Here is a 17,435-nt window from a genome sequence, read left to right on the forward strand (position 1 = left end):
CAAAAAATGAGCAGAGAAAAAAAAACAAATGAGCACTGGACTTTGAATTGACCACATGTATTATAATTCCACAGCAACTACCAACTGCTGATCTCAGAATGCTTTCCTAAGAGGATTAAGCCTCAAAATCTCAACAAAGAAAACCAGAGCAAGCCAGTACAGAAAAAGTGAAGACAAAACACCCCAACATAGGACTTGCACCCTGTCCAAAATACTGGGATTCTTTCTAATGAAGAAACACTTTCTGCTCTGAACACACCGTAATCCAAGCTTTTCCACACCCTGTTAATCATTCTTTTTGATCTTTTCTGTACTCACGCAGTACCACTAACTTGTTTTTTTAAAAGATCAGCTTAAATTATGCTTTGCCTTCACACTCCTTTTCAAGCAAAAAAAAGACCTGAAAAATCAAGTTTCAAATGCTGACCCATAGACTGTTGGTTCTGAAAACAAAACACCCTCACACTTTGCTCACAGAAGATCCTACTTGAAGTGGTTACGCAGTCATTAGCTTCCTCCTGGAAAGTTCCTTTTTCTACACAGATGAGATGTGCTGCTGTACACATTAGCAGCTCTGGGAGAAAGCACTTGAGTGCAAATACTCCCTTGAAATTTGAAGTGACTTCTGAAGCTTTTTTTTAGCCAATATGACTGAGTCTTTAAGGCAGAAGGAGAACAAGAAGACAAGTTAGCATAGCAATCAGGTTAAGTTCAAATCTCTGCAGCTAAGTGCTGCTAGCAAAAATTCAGTTCTTCAACAAGCCACATTTCTGCAGTACATTCTTTAATGCACTTTCACAGGGATCAAACTGTCCATTCACTTTTTGAAATCTAGAGCTCAGATGAGAGGCTCACTGAGGTTTAAAATTCACGACAGCATTGACTGTAAGAAGATCACATTGACTTTTAGCACTTCCAGCTAAGAATGTTCAACTCAAGAGAAAAATGAGGTTTTAGGAGGGAATTTTAAATTGGAATTATTCAATATAACTGAAGTCAATTATACAGATGTCCATTATTCCACTGAGATACCAAACCTGTTCATACAGCACAGCTGTGAACTTAGAGCATCTGTTTCAGCTTTTCTGAAGTCTGATTACAAATTAAATGGCTGTTATTAAATAAATTACAATGTTCTGCAGAAGGCAGCAACGTTGCTTCTTATCCAAAATGGTTTTAGAGATAATTCCCACTTTTCACCTTTACAAGGCATTTAAACAGCTTCAATTTTGTGTGAATTGGCTCCTGTGAAATTAGACCTAGCTCCCTTATATTCACAGTCTAATTGGTTGCTCTGTGGAAGACAAACTCCTCTGAGTCTGGTTACCAGCAAGATGCATGCATGCAATAATCATTTTATAAGGGAGTTATATGGTAAAATTCTAAGCCAAAAACAAAGAATAAAGCCTAGGTTCATATAAGTTGTTTTTCATAGACACCACTCTCACTCTTCATTCAGAATGTTAGCATTGGTATACAGGCAGTACATTCAGCCTCATCATATGCACTGATTATAGGCAAGCAAATGATTATATCACATCAGTAATTAGTAAGATTTCATATTTGATTTACATTATTGAGAATTCAACTCATATAAGGACACTCCATCCCTGTATGAGGCTGCAGGCATAGGAATGCTGCAGCACTGCTCAAGGCACTGAGCTGCAACCAACTGTACCAAAGCAACCAAACACCTTCAGGATGGGCACTGACACCTGAGAACTGTTAGACTCTGGAAGGACAAATAAAAAGAACTGCCCCTACCTAGTCTGGAATCACACACATCGTATGGATTTTGGGATCTGCATTAAGCATTAGCAAGTAAATTTTACTAATAGCACTAGCTTGTACACACACGTTCACACAGTACAAGGTTTACTGCAGTGAGATGGGTCAAATTTACAAAATTAATTATGTAAGTTACAATAAGTGAACACAAATATCATTGTTACAATAAAACAGCACTAATACTTGCATGGTGGACAGTAAACACTCTTTACCTTCCAGAAACCACAAGTGTTCCATCATCCAGCAAATATTCTTTCACATTCTCTGGTAGGGGAAGTATGACACTAGGAAAAGAAAAAAAGAATTACTTTAATAATTTATTAATAACATCACTTACTAAAACAGTTAGATAATTATTTTTTAATGGAACATACCATAGTAGTACGCTTTCTTCTCTAACTCTATGAAAATACAAATTTCTATTGCTTCCCCTCACTTTCTCCCTTTCTCCCTAAAGGAAAGTATGGGAGAAAGGCAGAAATTTTTTTATGAAATGAACAAAAACACTCTAACTTTACAAACTGCTAGGAAATACAAAGAAAAGATGTGTGGACAGTGCAGGGGGACAACATGTTGTTCAAAATAAAGTTCTTCCTTTGGAGATGCCAATCTAAATTTGTCTATATCAACATAGCGTTCCAAATATTATAGAATCCTTTTAATCAGAATGGATACCCCAAGGCTATCTAATCCAACTATCCTGCAATGAACAGGAACACCTACAGCTAGATCAGGATGCCCAGAGCCCCATCCAGAGCCTAACCTTGAAAGTCTCCAGGGATCGGGCATTCACCACATCTCTGGGCAACCTGTTCCAGTGCCTTGCCACCCTCAATGGGAAAGACTTTTTCCTTGTATCCAACTTAAATCTCCCCTCTTTAAGCTTGAAACCATTTCCCCTTGTTCTATCACCACAGACCCTGCTAAAGACCCTGTCCCCTTCTTTCTTACAGCCCCCCTTTAGATCCTGGGAGGCCGCTCTCAGGTCACCTCACAGCCTTTTCTTCTCCAGATTAAACAGCCCCAGCTCTCTCAGCCTTTCCTCATAGGAGAGGCGTTTTATCGCTTGGATCATCTTTGTAGCCTCTTTGTAGCCCTCCCCTCCAGCAGGTCACATCTCCCCTGTACTGAGGACTCCCCATCTGGATGCAGCACTCCAAATGAGGCCTCACGAGCACAGGGCAGTAGGTCAGGATCACCTCCCTCGCCCTGCTGGCTTCTTTTGATGCAGCCCAGGATACAGTCGGCTTTCTGGGCTGTGAGGACACGCTGCTGGCTCACATCCAGCTTCCCATCCACCATTACCCCAAGCCCTTATCAGCAGAGCTGTGCTCCATCCTTACATCCCCCTTCTCTTACTGCCAGGGTGCTGCCACAACCCAGGCACAAGACCTGGCGCTTTGCTCTGTTCAACCTCACGCGGCTCAGCTGGGCCCGGCGCTGCAGCCCGCCCAGCTCTCCGGATGGCAGCCCGTCTCTGGCGGTGTAAACACGCACGGCTCTCACTAAACGAAATCACAGACCGAGTTGGGAGGGACCCCAACGCTCAGCTGGCTGCAGCGCGCCTTGTTGCCACCCACTAAAAAGGCAGCAGATCAGGCCGCCAGAGCCCAACCTGGCCTTGACCGGGCTGCCCAAACACAGACGTCGGCAAGCATGAAAATTCATGAAACGATTAAATATTTCGATCACTGAGTCGCTGCCTTAAGATCCGCCCAGGCTTTCCTTGAGTCCTTCCTTCCTGACCGCCAGCACCGCCCCGCTCCCAGCCCCTCACCTGCGGATGGTGACGGCGCGGAACAGCGGGTACCACACGGAGAACTGGCAGCGCGCCACCTGCTCCTTCTTCATCCTCTCCCGCAGCCCGAGCCGCTCTTTTCCCCGCCGTTCCGGAAACTCCCGCTTTCCCCGGAACCTCTTCAGCCGTTCCCGGAGCCGCCCGGAGCTCTGCCGGCTGCGCACACGCCCGCCCCGCCCCGCCCCGCCCCGCTCCGCTCCGCTCCGCTCGCCGCCGCCGCCGCCTCGCCGTGCAGTTGTGAGGAAGACGCTGGCTGTAAGCCCCGTGCCCTCACGCCAAGGCCAGCTTGCTCCTTCTCATTGCTTTCCTTAAATCTGAGGCTGTCCTCAGCTCTCCTAAGATTCCATTAACCCAATTCTGCTTGTACAAACCTGCCTTTTTCTCTCCATTTATGTTTTTAATCTGTAGGGTAAGGGCTGGTTAATTATCTCTGCTTTATTTAGTCCTGAGTGGTGTTTAGCAGTCACCCACACGGCTCAATACAAGAGCAGAAATGAAGCATTTCTCCTGCTGCTTGTCTTTCTCCTGTCAGCTTCTCACCAGTTGATTCTGTTACTAGAAAGGTTTTGCTGTAATACAGCTGCAGCTTGGTAACAAATCAGTGTGTGAAAGGCACTGTGGTCACATTAGTGGTTTGTACCTCGCGTGCTGTTGGATTCATTGCTCGTAACCAGCGCATCATGGTGTGGGTTGGAAGGGAGCTGCAGGATGGTGCTGGATCACCTGATCCAAGTCCTGCTGTGGGCTGGTTGAAAAGAGATTTAGGAAAGGTAATCTTCCTTCATCCCTAAAACCTCTAGGTAGGACTGGAGCGGTAAATCCCCCCTGCTGTAAAGGGGGGGAAGCCGGTCCAAGACCACCTTGTGAGACTGAACGTGTACGAGTCTATGGGGCTGGATGGTGTGCATCCCAGGGTTCTGGGGGAGCTGGCTGAGGTAGTTGCTGAGCTGCTCTCCATCATATCTGAAGTGTCGAGGCAGTCAAATGAGGTCCCAGATGACTGGAGGAAGAGTCACGTCACTCCCATTTACAAGAAAGGAACCAAGGAGGACCCAGGGAACTACAGGTCAGTGAGTTTCACCTCTTGCCTGGGAAGATTATAGAACAGATCTTCCTGGAAGACATGCTTGATCACACGAGGAATGAGTGTGTGACTGAGACAGCCAGCACAGCTTCACTAGGGGGAAGGTAATGCTTGACCAGTCTGATGGCTTTCTATGGAGTGATGGCATTAATGGACAAGTAAAAGGTGACTGACATCGTTTACCTGGACTTGAGCAAGGCCTTTGACATGGTCTCCCACAGCATCCTTATCTCCAAATTGGAGAGATGTGGATTTGATGGGTGGACCACCCAACAGATAAAAAAAAATTGGTTAGAAGGCTGCAGACAGAAGGTGGTCATTGTATAATCAATGAATATACAGGTGTTATAATTACCAAACATAAGAGAATTTGGCTAAGCAGATTATTATACCAAAGAAAGAACAGATAGAGTGCTTACCCTTGTATGGCACTTACTGTAAAAGTCCAAAGGATGAATGTCCAGAAAGAGATCCTTCCCTACTGGTAGTCAGCTCTTACATGGGTCTAGGAGAGGTGGAGGAGGCTCCACTCCTTCCAGCAGCACAGGTGAACTGCCTTCACCTGTGCTCCCAGAGCTGACTCATTGCTCGCCTCAGGTGATCAGTCAGAGGTTCAGGCCATGATTCAGCAGTTACCACACAGGTCATCAATTGCTCTATATCCAACCCTGGCCGTTCTGTGATTCTGTGAATCAATCCATCTGCTGGGAATCGGATAGGCCCAAGTAGCTTGGCTACTCTGTGAGCTGATTCACAAACCACAGCAGGTTTTAGATCTTAATGTTTGTGAAGGGTAATTTAGAAACTGATGTCAAAAAGATGATGCTTGGAAGGCACTGGCCCAGTAAGGGAACAAGTAATGAGCGTGAAGTTATACATTTCATAACAGTATGGCTCTTTCAGGTCTGAATTTGAGCCCCACATGGTGTGAGTGGAACAAGTAGCATAGTTTGGAATAATACAGGAATACTAACTATCAAAGTCATCAGAGAAGGTAGAAGCAAGCCAAGTTTTTCTTCTCTGATTTTTAGTTCAAATACTATCGATTCATGCTAAGCAGGTTGGTAAATGTGGACATTCTAATGTATTCTTAAAGTTTTACTGATAACTGTTAAATATTGAAATTCGCAGATCATAAGTAATAGGGATCCTGCCTGCTGTGTCAGCTGCATTTTTAACTGAAATGCTGCAATGGTAGTTTTATGAGAACCTTCCTGTTTGTGGGCTGTGAGACAACAGCTGTTCTGAAACCTCAGGCAGGGATTTACATTGCAGATTTAGATACAATTTTCACTTGCAACAAATTTTTATGAAAGAACTGTGCTGCCACTTTTTCCAGGGCACACTTGGCTTATGTGAGATAGCAGAATTACAGCCTTAGACTTAACCAAGAGATATTTCAACTCTCAATTCTATATTCAGTTGGAGTTGAAAATACATACATATGTTTTTGTTAGATCTCTAAAATGTCACTCATATGTGGAGTTATTGCACCCACTGGTGGAAGAGATCAACACCACGTAATTTGGTACAGATGAGTCTCATTTTTGCCTATTTTAGATTTTGGTGCTATTTCATATAAGCGAAGCTGTCTTCAACAACTTCTTGTAATTTTAGTCACAAGTTAGTCCTGAATTTGTCCACTGCAGAGAAGAACAAGCTGTGTTGAAAAGAGCTTCTGGTATGAGATAAGGTCCTTGGATGTATTTGTAATTGATATAGTAGGTATTCATGCAGTTATACTAAGCACTAATAACGCTGCATGGGGAGGGTGGGAGATTTTGGATACAACTGTGGCCATCTATGTTTGAGAGAGTGATACACTGATGCTGGGAAGTCAGTGTAGAAGTACTATGATGAAGAATGGAACGGGATTTCCTTTGAGAGGAGACTAAAAGAGGAAGACTTATTCAGTCTGCTGAAGGAATAGTGATATGGTTCACTGTACTCTTTTTGACTGGTACATATTGTCAATCAAAAAAGCAGTAATTCTTTCCAAACACTGGAGATCTATTTTTTTGTATTTAGGGATGTGATTTTTTTTTTATGCTGTTGAAACTGGATACTTAGGGCATCACATAGGGCCTAGCTGGCTGCTTCGTGTAGACCAGGGAACTCTTAGAGCCCGTTTGCTGGGCATATTTTGCATGTGTTCGGTGGAAATCTTGATACTATGTGTTAGAGTCACAGCAAGATAATATGGTTATTGTCCAGCCACATCTCTTAGGTGAGGAGGGCTTGATACGTTGTGGCTTAACAACAAAACAGCTAACTGTGAAGTAATATAAGACAGACATTGTAAGAAAGTGAGGTTATAGAACAGATTTTCACAGTAGTAGTAGAACAGGAAAGCTACATAGTTTTAAGCTTTGCTTGTTAAAGAAAGGTTTATGCAATGTTTTTGAAATGACAGAATTTGATTTAATTAGTCAGGGTTCCTTTACAAGCTGTATGATACCTAAAGGCAATTTGAAAGCTTAATGGCCACACTGATGTACTGCATCCAACAGTCTTAAAGAAGAGCTTCCCCTGCGTACTTGGTGAGGAAATGGATTTATATACATTCATTTTAATCCTGCTGATGAAGAGAAATATTTCGTACTATCTACTCCACACTACTTTAAAGAATTAAATACAAATCTTATATGTGAGAAAGGTGTAGATTCATGCTTATCAATGTCTTACAGATGAACAGAAACCCAGACTTGCAGGCCACAACCTTCTTGGCAAATGCAGGCACCCCAACACCTCCCAATGAACAAAGGAGCCATCCAGACTTTTGGCTGTGGGGTTGCTGTGACATGGGTGCAAGTGTGCCTAGCTTTCTTTTGAGCAGGTGGCCAGGTTGTGAGAGGAAATCACCAAGCAGCATAGTATCCAGGAATCTGAGGGAGATTGACCGTGCAGTGACACGGGCAGACTGACAGCCCTGTCTTAAGTTCATGGAAGGGAAAGAAGTGAATCCAGCTTCCATCTATGAGAAGATAGACTGCAATAACAAGCAAGATGAGGGAGATTGGACCCATTTCTGCTTGGAGCAGAACAGATGGAAGGCTCTGGGACTGAAAAAAAGCAGAGGGTGTCGGTAACAGTCAAGACCCAGGAAAGGACAACCATATGAAGTTGATCCAGCCAAGCACCTATTACTAGAACCAGTGCCACCAAAAAAGGCAAAGGTCATTAGTAACAAAGGATCCTCACTGAGAGGCACTGAGGCATCCATTTGCCACTTGGACAACCTCTTTAGAGAGGTTTGCGACCTGTCAAGGGCCCACATTTGTGATATAAAGTGGAATTTATCAGGCCTGAGAAAGCCAGAGCACAGGAGCTCTCTATCTCCCATACATAAATTAAAGCAGGAGAGGCAGCAGGCCAGCATGGCTGAACAGGGACCTGCTGGTTAAACTGAGGAATAAAGAGGAAATACACAGGCAGTGGAAGCAGAGATGTGTGGCCTGAGAAGAGTACAGAGATGCCATCCAGACATGCAGAGATGAGATCAGGAAAGCCAAGGCACAGATGGAACTGAGCCTGGTAGGGATACAGTAAGTAACAAGAAGGGATTCTGTAGGTACACTGGTCAGAAGAGAAAGGTCTGGGAGAGTGTACTCCCTCTGCTAAATGAGAAAGGGGTGCTGACAAAAATGGACAAGAAGGCTGAGGTTCTCAATGGTTCTTTGCCTCAGTTTTCATTGGTAGTCAGGCTTTTCATGTCTTTCATGTCTCTGAACTCACAGGTGAGGTCAGGGGAGCAAAATCCCTCCCACTGCAAGAGAAGAGCAAGTTCAGGATCACCTGATGAGACTGAATGTGGGATGACATACAGCTCAATGTCCTGAAATAACTGGCTGATGTGGCTGCTGAGCCACTCTCCATCCTATTCAAAAAGTCGTGACACTCAGGGAAAGTCCCCAGTGACTGGAAAAAGGGAAACAACAGTCCAATTTTTTTGAGAAAGGGAGAAAGGAAAATTCAGGCCAGTGAGCCTCACTCTGTGCATAGGAAGATCACAGAGCAGATCCTCCTGGAAGTTATGTTAAGGCTCATGCAAGATGAGGAGGTGATCTGGCCTTCTAAGATGGAGTGATAGCATCAGTGGACAAAGTAAGAGCAACTGATGTCATTTATCTGAACTTGTGCTAGGACTTTGATAAGGTCCTACATAACATCCTTATCTCAGTGATGGAGAGAGATGGGTTTGCTTGGTGGTTAATACAGTGGGTAAAGAATTTGTTGGATTGTTGTAGCCAGAGGGTCGTGGTCAATGGCTCTGTGTCCAGGTGGAGGTCGGTGATGAGTGGTGTCCAGCACAGGTATATTTTGGGACTGGTGTTCTTAAACATCCTTATCAATTATATAGATAGTGGGATTGAATGTATTCTCAGAGAAGTTGCTGATGACACCAAGCTGAGTGGGGTGGTTCACAAAATAGAAGGAAGGGATGCCATCCTGAGGGACCTGGGCAAATTCGAAAAGTGACCCACAAGAACCTGATGAGGTTCAAGGCCACAGGCAGAGTGCTGTACTTCAGTTGGGGCAGTTCAGACAGGGAGAAGAACACATTGAGAGCAGCCCTGCAGAGAAGGACTTGGGGTTCTGGTGGATGAAAAGCTGGACTGAGCCAGCTGTGTGCTCCTACAGCCCACAAGGCGAACTGTATCCTGGGCTGCATCAACAGGAGTGGCCAGCAGGGAGAGGGAGGGGGTTGCTGTGGATGCCCCAACCCTGGAGATGCTCAAGGCAGGTTGGATGGGGCTCTGGGCATCCTGAGCTGGTGGGAAGCACTCAGCCCATGGCAGAGGGGTTGGAACTGGACAGTCTTTAAGGTCTCTTCCAACTCAAACCATTGTTACGATTCTATGATTGACAGAGCACATCTCTGAGCAGAATGAACCAACTCAGCTAAAATGGACCCGCTGTGTGTGTCTGAACTTTGAACAGTTAAGGCAGGTATCTCCAGCCAGTACAGCTACTCTGTAGTTGATAGGACTGTTACCAACCATGTAAGTCAGGGCTTTGATCCAAATTTCCTTTGAATCAGTCAGGTGGAGCTGAAAATGTGAACTGCACATGCTGTCACATGTTGCTAACTTTCTCTAACAAATTTCATTTGTTAATTTAGAATGCAGAAATGAACCTTTTAACTTTACTCTGAAAGCAAATATTGACTTTGTTTTATAGTTGACTGGACTTTGCACAGGAGGGGAAAAGCCTGACATTCCTGAAAATGGCAGCTGAGACATCCACACAAGTTCCAAAAACTGCTAAGCAATCCGTCCTTAAAGAAGAGGTACAACATGTTTGGTTTTGACACATTGTATTGCTAAATAACAGTTATTGGGACTGATCAAAGTATTTGTGAGTGCAGAATAAGAACTGTGATAGTTGTTAAAGGTTTGTACAATCTGTTCAGAGGAAGTACTTCTTTCTGAAGGTCGAAGAGCGTTCAGGTATTTGTAAGCTTCTGTTTTTGGGGTTTTTTTCTGATTTTACAGTTGTTTCTTGTATTGTCTGTTAAGGCTGTTGTCAATGTCAAGAAATAATGCTGATACCTCTGCTAGCCTGTAGAAATGGGTGGACTGTGAAAATGAGCCTTGTTATCTGTTCCTCTAAGATGAGCCACAGAGAGTTGCCTTAAAATTTACAACTCTTCCTTCTTTCACGCTTTCTGGAAGGATTTGAATTGAGATGATTGCTTTTCTAAGGATGCTGATAAGGACATAGTAAGATATTCTGAAAATGTCGTACTTGTACCTTACCTTCACAGAATCAGAAAATATTTGGTCCTCAGAAAGGAATTCAGAGGAATTTCTGTGTTCTTATTAGGAGCATTTTCACCTTTCATTACCAGTTTTTGTTGGACCTTGCAACATGCTTTGTTTCAGGTCACATAATAATTTTATGCTTTTTTTTTTTTTAATCATACCTCTTTTCCTTCATAATATTTCATTCTTCAGAGTCATTCAGAAGTTTGTTACGAGATCTTACATATTCAAAATGATTTATCTTTTCTAGTAATTTTCTGGGCTTTCTTGAGGAGAATGTTTACCGTGCATTTGCCAGTCACTCTTGTACTTGAAGTGTTTCTGTATGTCTTCAGCATCTAAATGGTTTGATGTCAGAGTATCTTCTTGCATGAAAGCAGCTGCTGATCTTCCACCTGCTTCTTGGAAGCCACAGTCTGTGAGCAAAAGATGACATTCTTTGCCTATCAAAGTAATAGGTGAAGCAACAATTGTAGCTTATTTTAAAACTGAGTGTAGCTCACAGAACACCCTAGAAAGTGCCATTAGGCCCCAGATAAAGAATTTTGCAAAGCAAGAGTTACGCTTGTAGGCCAGCTTCTAAAAGGTTTTATCTGTGCACCCAACAGTATGGGTGACAATAAAACCATTTTTCTTCTAGAGACACCTGTCAGCTTTCAGGTTTCTCACCCTGAAGGCAGTGAGCAGGAAGGGTTTACCTGACTTTAGGGGACTGCAGAACACTTACCAAGTAAACATTTATGCTGCGTGTCCTGTAGTACTTTTTAATTATTTCTCCATGACAGCAGAGGACAAAAAGCTGTGCTTAAAGAGTAGCTGATTAAAAACACAATGCTTCAACACTGCTTTGTACACATAAAATCTACATTTTTTCCTTCAGTTGTCTTTATGGAGCTTGGCTGTGTCTGATTTCTTACAGCCAGTTCTTTCTTTCTCCTGTCAGACTCCAGAATCTGATTTCAGCTATTTTCCCCTTTCTCCTTAGCAAATAGGAACTTGGTGATGGAGCAGTGATTTGCCAGTTCTGCTGAGTGCTTCAGGAACATGAGGCCGTGACCAGTAGTTCTTTTTGTTTTCTGCAGTGTTTAACAAAACAAATTATAAAATAAAATTCAGTATTACAAAATATTTGGCTTTATTGTTTGTTCAGCTGAAGGATATGGACAGCCCACAGGAAACGATTTTCATCTGTCTGTCTTTCAGATAAGAGCTGCATCACGTACTGCATTTCACTTCTAAGTGTTCTTTTGGTTGATGAACCTCTCTCTCTCTCAATTTAGGTTCATGATCCGCATGGCTGCACGTGTCCCGTTTGCTCTTTGTCCTGCACTAGAGGGTGGAAACGTGCCTATCACATGAACAGCCTTTGGGTCTCAAACCTTTGCTACAATTTAATGTTGTGGGGTTTTTTGTTGGCTTTTTTTCTGTTTGGTTTTCCAGAACTTCTCTTCCCCTTGCTAACACATCCTGCATTGCTATGAGCAATGTTTCTAGTTACACAATAAGAACTCACTGAAATGTGGTTATAAAAGTTAAAGGAAGTTACTAGGCTTATTTTCTATTCCAATTCAAGAACTTGGCATAAATGCTTTTTCCCAGCAGTTACAGGAAGTTGTTAAGTGTTCTTGCATATGTTCTGATGCTGAGATTTTATTTCCAAAAGAATTATAATAAAGTTGTGTTTTTTCTCTCTCCAAACCCAAGTATCTTTGAGATAAATCTCACAATTTATTTTAAAAAGAATACTTTATTTTTAGGTAATCGTAGAAAGAAAATGGTTGAAGCTTGAGGAAACAACTTACACTGATGCCTTTGGTAAAACCAGGTAATTGTCTTTGTGGATCCTCTTCAGATGCCTGTAATGTTCCCAGTTCTGTGGGCCGGCCAGAATATGAACCCTGCAAACCTATTCCCCAACACGTGGCAATCTATTTATTGTGCAGTTCCTTTATAGTTCATCCTGTTCAGAGAAAAAAGTCCTTCTCTAGCAGGCATGCTAGCATGTGGGATCATATTTGGCTCCTGAATCTTTCAGGGCTCGTTAGACCTTCATTTACCTTGCATTTCCAGTTCCTTATACAGATGCTGTACAGAAGCAAGTTCTATCAGTGCAAATAGACACAGAATCTGTCCTTTGGCTTTTCTGGGATCTCATTAAGGGCTTCATTTTCACTGCTGATGGTACAGGACCTTGCAAACTACTGAAAAGTTACTGTTTTCCTGTATGTTATCAAGCTTGCCCAGTTCTTTTGTATGCTTTAGTTATGCCATATTTATCTAGACGTGACAAGCTTTATTTTACCACCCCTTAATGTATTACATTCTATCTTGATTGCTTTCTCCAGTGCCTCCCTATTTATCAGCAAAGTATCCTTTTAAGAAATGGCAAAGACTGGAGCTTTTGTGAAAGGATTTTTATAGCTGATGGCTTTTTGGAGTTTACTCATTCCATTGATTATTTTGAGAGAAAAGTTTGTCTTTCTTTCCTGTGTGCTTCTCTTGTTCGAGTAAGTGAGCTGTGAGTTCAGAGTTACATTATAAACTGTATAAAAGCAAGATAAAAGAATGAACGTGGCCTTTTTTCAAAACTAACAAAATCTGGCATGTTAAATACATAAATTGCTCCATCTTGCACTTTTCCAGGATCACTTTTATATGATTTGTTCTGTGACAGTCATTTGTGTCTTTCCGTTATGTTTAGTGAGCCTAAGCAATCACCAGGTATCCATTTTCTCTCTCACTTGTGTATGCAAAACAAAATTCTATCACAGACATCTTCCATGGCCAAACAGGACAGGGGTTACCTACAGCCAGCTGCTTTCCTGCTGGGCCTCACTGAACAATGGCATGTTTTGCTTTCTGATTACAACTGCAAGGATAGAAGACAACTTACAAAAGGTGGATATTTTTGATCTATCAACTTGTTTTCTCTATACTGAACAGAACTTGGGAAACCGTGAAGCGTGTTGGCAGGCAAAAGAGTGTTTCAGCTGATGGTAAGACTGTGGTGATGTTTGTTTCTTTGTTAGCATCTTTTCTTGGGACCGTTCTGATAAACTCACAGTGCATCCTGAGAGCCAGTTTGTGAATAAAAAGACAGCTCAGCAGGGCTTGCAGGATAAGCCATAGCAGTGAGCAAGTGTGCTCTCCTGAAATACTGACTGAAGAGTTCAGCAATCAGAATCTTGCTGCTAGGAGTGTTTTCCCAAGATCACTGTATTCACCTGATGAGAACTGCAAAGATGTGATGGATGCCCTGGTGCACATCAGCTCACAGACTCATGAATTGGGTTTGCTGTAGGGGCTCAGCATACAGCACTCTTCAGGCAAAAGATGGACATAAATCAGACATGAAGGAGTGTAGGAAGGGGTTCCATCCGGTGGTTTCCAGACAGTGTCTGCAGGTGAGACAGTGCCTCTCAAGCTACTGGGGGGCTAAGGATAAGTCTTGCTTAGCACACTTCCTTCTAGTTGGCTGAGATATTGTGAGGAACCCATTTTATCTTTCATTGTGCATGGTATAGAGTTTAAATTCATAATTCAGGATAACAGAGCAGTGATCTAAATGTTTGCCAGCCTGATGCTAGTGCTAGTGTCCTTAGGTTCACTCCTGGATCTAGCATTAAATGCTTGCTTTGTTGTACTCAAATAGTACATGCTTATATCTTCTGTCACTGCTCCTAGGTGTGGCAGTGATAGCTGTGCTACAGAGAACTCTCCACTACGACTGCATCGTCCTAGTGAAACAGTTCAGGCCTCCAATTAATGGCTACTGCTTGGAATTTCCTGCAGGTAAGTGATGGAAACATTCAGTCACACAACACTGACAGTTAACTGTGTTTAGATGTGCTGGAAGTTTCAGTCTTTATTAAGTGGTCTAGCCAGAATTCAGGATGGTGATCTGTAGCTCAGTGTGCTCTTCAGCACTATTTAATAGCGAAGCACACAGAGGGAATGCAGTTCATTTTAGGAGATTGGAGGCATTGTGCACAAGTTTGGTAAGAGAATATGGCATCTTCCTCCTCTCATCTGTAAGAGCCATAGCACTCATCTTCTTTCCCTCATGAGAATACCAATGCCATCTTATGGGAAGGTAGCACGATACTGTGGACAGTCAGTGAAGACATGAGCAGCAGCAATGATGAGTCAAGGAATTTGAATCCTTCCTAAAGCCTCAGTTTCTTCCTATGTAAAAGTAGGGTAATGGGGACGTTTCACCTCATTTGTAAGCTGGATTTGATCTCAGAATAGTGGATACTGTGGGTAAGTGCTAACTGTTAAATTGTTCTTGTGTTGTTATTATTCTCACAGGCCTCATTGAGGAAAATGAGACTGCAGAAAGTGCTGCATTGCGAGAGCTGGAGGAAGAAACGGGCTACAAAGGGGAAGTTATTGAATGTACTCCAGGTCTGTGCTTTTCTTTTTTTCTTTCCATCCCAAAGCTAATTCTCTCTGATGGATGATACAAAACACTCAACCAAAGGAAAAAAGAAAAACCTCAAAAAACTCTACAGAAATGAACAGAGAGTTGTATCCCATGGCTGTACCAATGAGGCTTTGGTACTTGATGAATCAGTTGCTGAGCTCCTGCAAACAGGACTAAAGGTTGACCTTTATAGGGAAAATTGTTGCTGTTAACAACGATCCTTTACATAACACTTGTGATTCGGATGGAAGTTATTTTGTAAAATGGTGAGATGCCTGGCCTCTGCTTTTGGAAAACAAATGTCTGCTTGTTTGCAGCACTCTGCTTGGATCCAGGTGTGTCAAACAGCACAACGCACATCGTGAGCGTTACCATCAATGGAGATGATGCCTTGAATACAAGACCTAAGCAAAAGCTTGGTGAGTTCTGTACATTTAGATGGAAACTCTTAGACGAGAACAGAAGGTGTTTAATGGAACTACCTACCACCATATCCTTCTCTTCCATCCTTGATGATTTAGACTCCGTAAAGTCTTCAAATCATACCCTGCAGCACAGAGAAGCAGACCCATGTTTATTTGCTAAATTCACAGGGGATGCCTAGATGTTAAATCTAAAGTATCAGCTTATCTACAGCAAGAAATTTAGATGCTAAACTTTAGCGAGTGCCAAAAGATTTTCCTTACTTGTGGCTTGACCCTGGAAGTAACTATGGTGTCATTCAGTCAGGTAACAGAATGCTTCTGAGCTGTAAATGTATTTCAAAACCCTTGTGTTGTTTGTTTTTTTTTTTACAGATGATGGAGGTATGTCACACAGCTGTGCTCCTGGTAACAGGAAGGTCAAGTGTGTTTGTATGTTTTACTTAGAAAATGTCAGTTAAAACTGTGGGTTTTTTGGGCTTGGTTAATCTCTTGACCCAAATCAAGCATGCACAAAACTGTCTATGGCCTAGTTGTGAAAATTCCTGTGACTATTATCACTTCAGTTGTATTCAAATATTACAACAGAGGCACCATTATCTCAAGAAATACAAACTGAATCCTCAACAGCTGTAACTCAAGCCTTGAAAGACAACTAATTCATACAGGCTAGGCAGGTGTAAGCAAACATATTCACCCACAGCAAACCCTTTTTCTTTAGAAACTTTGCTGCTGTGGTCTTCAAATGCATCTAAAATCCCTTCCCGTGCCAGTTCAGCCAGACAGGATTCCAGTTTGACAGACTTTCCATTCTCAGGAGAAAGTCTCCTTTTAGAAAGGTTCTCACCTTCCACAGCTGCCAGTTTTTTTCCCTGTTTATTTCTGCCAAATCTGTTAATGATCCCAGTCACTGCCTTCCCTCTGGCACTGAGCTTTTTAATGATACATAGAGGTCCACAGCTTTTAGACAGTGATGAGCGTTAAGCTAGTTTTTTTTCCTCCTGTAGGTTGTAAGAAGTAGGACACTAAGACAGACATCCTCTACTGTTCACTGCTTTAGAGGTGTTTAACGTTTTCTTCTCTCCTAGAATTTGTGGAAGTTATTTCACTTCCAAAGAACGACTTACTGCAGAGAATCGATGGTAAGAGCTTTCTGACATTAAATGCACTAATTTGAGCTTCAAGTAACCATTAGCATCTCTTCTCATAGCTCTTCACAAGTCTATATCTTAAACAAAAAGCTGCAGGAGACTTGACCCTACGACAGAATTACTGGGAGCCTGAGGTGTTCGCATGAATAATCCCATTCACCATTTTAGTAATGGACGTAGGAGTTTGTGGAAAGTTGTAACTGCATCTCATACTTTCTTTTTCTCTTCCCTTGCCCCTCAGAGCTAGTAGCAGAAGAGCATATTGCAGTGGATGCCAGGGTTTATACTTATGCACTGGCCCTGAAGCGTGCAACAGAGAAACCGCTCCAAGTTCCTTTCATGAAGTTCTAAAACTTCACAGTAATAAATATAGCTGAGAATCCTCCAGTCCAGATGGCTTAGAAGTGTAACTCTTCTTGAAATAAAGGTTCCTTACTTGTAGAGTAAAAAAAATACTTGTAGGAATGATTCTGATATTTCTACCTGGAATGAACTGACGGAAAGCATTTCTTCTAACTGTTTAGTCTATCTAGCCTTGACAGAATAATCAAAATAAAAATGCTGCTTAATTTTCAAGATGACTCATTTCTGATTATTGATCACTCCGCTGATATTTCAGTATAAGAAAGATGCTTAAGCAACTGTATTTGGTGTGGTAGCAACACCTGTTCAAAATGAGAGAGAAACCGGAAGACCACATTATGCATTTGTGCCAAGTTAAGTGGTAAGAGAAAATGAATTCACCGGATCCAAGCATTGTTTAATCTAAGAAAACAGAGAAACTGACAACGTTGGTGATGGTAACAAAACATAAACCGGAGCGAACTAGAATGGAGCCAGGTCAGTGATGCTGTTTAAGGTAAGGGATTAGTAGAAGAGCCTTGCAGTTCTCCAGTTCCCTTGGATATATGCACACAGCTAGGTTGCACTTCAATTCAATCTAATCACTTCTATGTAAATTACCCGCCCAGCAAACCTTCAGTGCAGTCACCTGCTTTTTA

The 17,435-nt window shown here is 42.4% G+C and overlaps 2 protein-coding genes across 4 annotated transcripts in view; one reads left to right on the plus strand and one right to left on the minus strand.

Annotated features, from left to right (window-relative positions):
* Nucleotides 1–3,726, minus strand: part of CDC123 (cell division cycle 123) — a 36,836-nt gene extending 33,110 nt beyond the window's left edge. Inside the window, exons 1-2 of the mRNA XM_052681248.1 lie at nucleotides 3,566–3,726; nucleotides 2,001–2,072 (exon numbers count right to left, since the gene is read on the minus strand). Coding sequence (XP_052537208.1) covers nucleotides 2,001–2,072; nucleotides 3,566–3,639 — 146 coding nt within the window. The 5' untranslated portion in view covers nucleotides 3,640–3,726. The remainder of the gene's footprint in view (nucleotides 1–2,000; nucleotides 2,073–3,565) is intronic.
* Nucleotides 3,727–3,762: 36 nt separating this feature from the next.
* On the plus strand, nucleotides 3,763–17,010 carry NUDT5 (nudix hydrolase 5). Of its 3 annotated transcripts, none has more exons than XR_008206300.1 (10): nucleotides 3,763–3,841; nucleotides 9,852–9,960; nucleotides 12,193–12,260; nucleotides 13,379–13,431; nucleotides 14,120–14,227; nucleotides 14,747–14,842; nucleotides 15,179–15,280; nucleotides 15,659–15,715; nucleotides 16,372–16,425; nucleotides 16,676–17,010. XR_008206300.1 is itself a non-coding variant. In XM_052681251.1 (10 exons), exons 2-10 carry the CDS (start codon nucleotides 9,898–9,900, stop codon nucleotides 16,679–16,681), a joined length of 594 nt encoding a protein of 197 aa, XP_052537211.1. In that variant the 5' UTR covers nucleotides 3,763–3,841; nucleotides 9,852–9,897; the 3' UTR covers nucleotides 16,682–17,010. The 3 variants fall into 3 exon arrangements, 1 of the variants encoding a protein (XP_052537211.1); XM_052681251.1 differs by having other exon boundaries at nucleotides 15,659–15,702; XR_008206301.1 differs by lacking the exon at nucleotides 15,659–15,715 and having other exon boundaries at nucleotides 15,179–15,289.
* Nucleotides 17,011–17,435: the final 425 nt, after the last annotated feature.

This window comes from Tympanuchus pallidicinctus, unplaced genomic scaffold, assembly GCF_026119805.1.
Source record: "Tympanuchus pallidicinctus isolate F22 unplaced genomic scaffold, pur_lepc_1.0 scaffold19, whole genome shotgun sequence".
NCBI classification, from domain to species: domain Eukaryota; kingdom Metazoa; phylum Chordata; class Aves; order Galliformes; family Phasianidae; genus Tympanuchus; species Tympanuchus pallidicinctus.

Coding starts and splice junctions, on each gene's coding strand:
- NUDT5 (XM_052681251.1), top strand. CDS start 9,898: ATGGCAGCTGAGACATCCACACAAGTTCCAAAAACTGCTAAGCAATCC. Junction 14,843..15,178: donor AGTTATTGAATGTACTCCAG/GTCTGTGCTTTT, acceptor GCTTGTTTGCAG/CACTCTGCTTGGATCCAGGT. Junction 15,703..16,371: donor GTGCTCCTGGTAACAGGAAG/GTCAAGTGTGTT, acceptor CTTCTCTCCTAG/AATTTGTGGAAGTTATTTCA.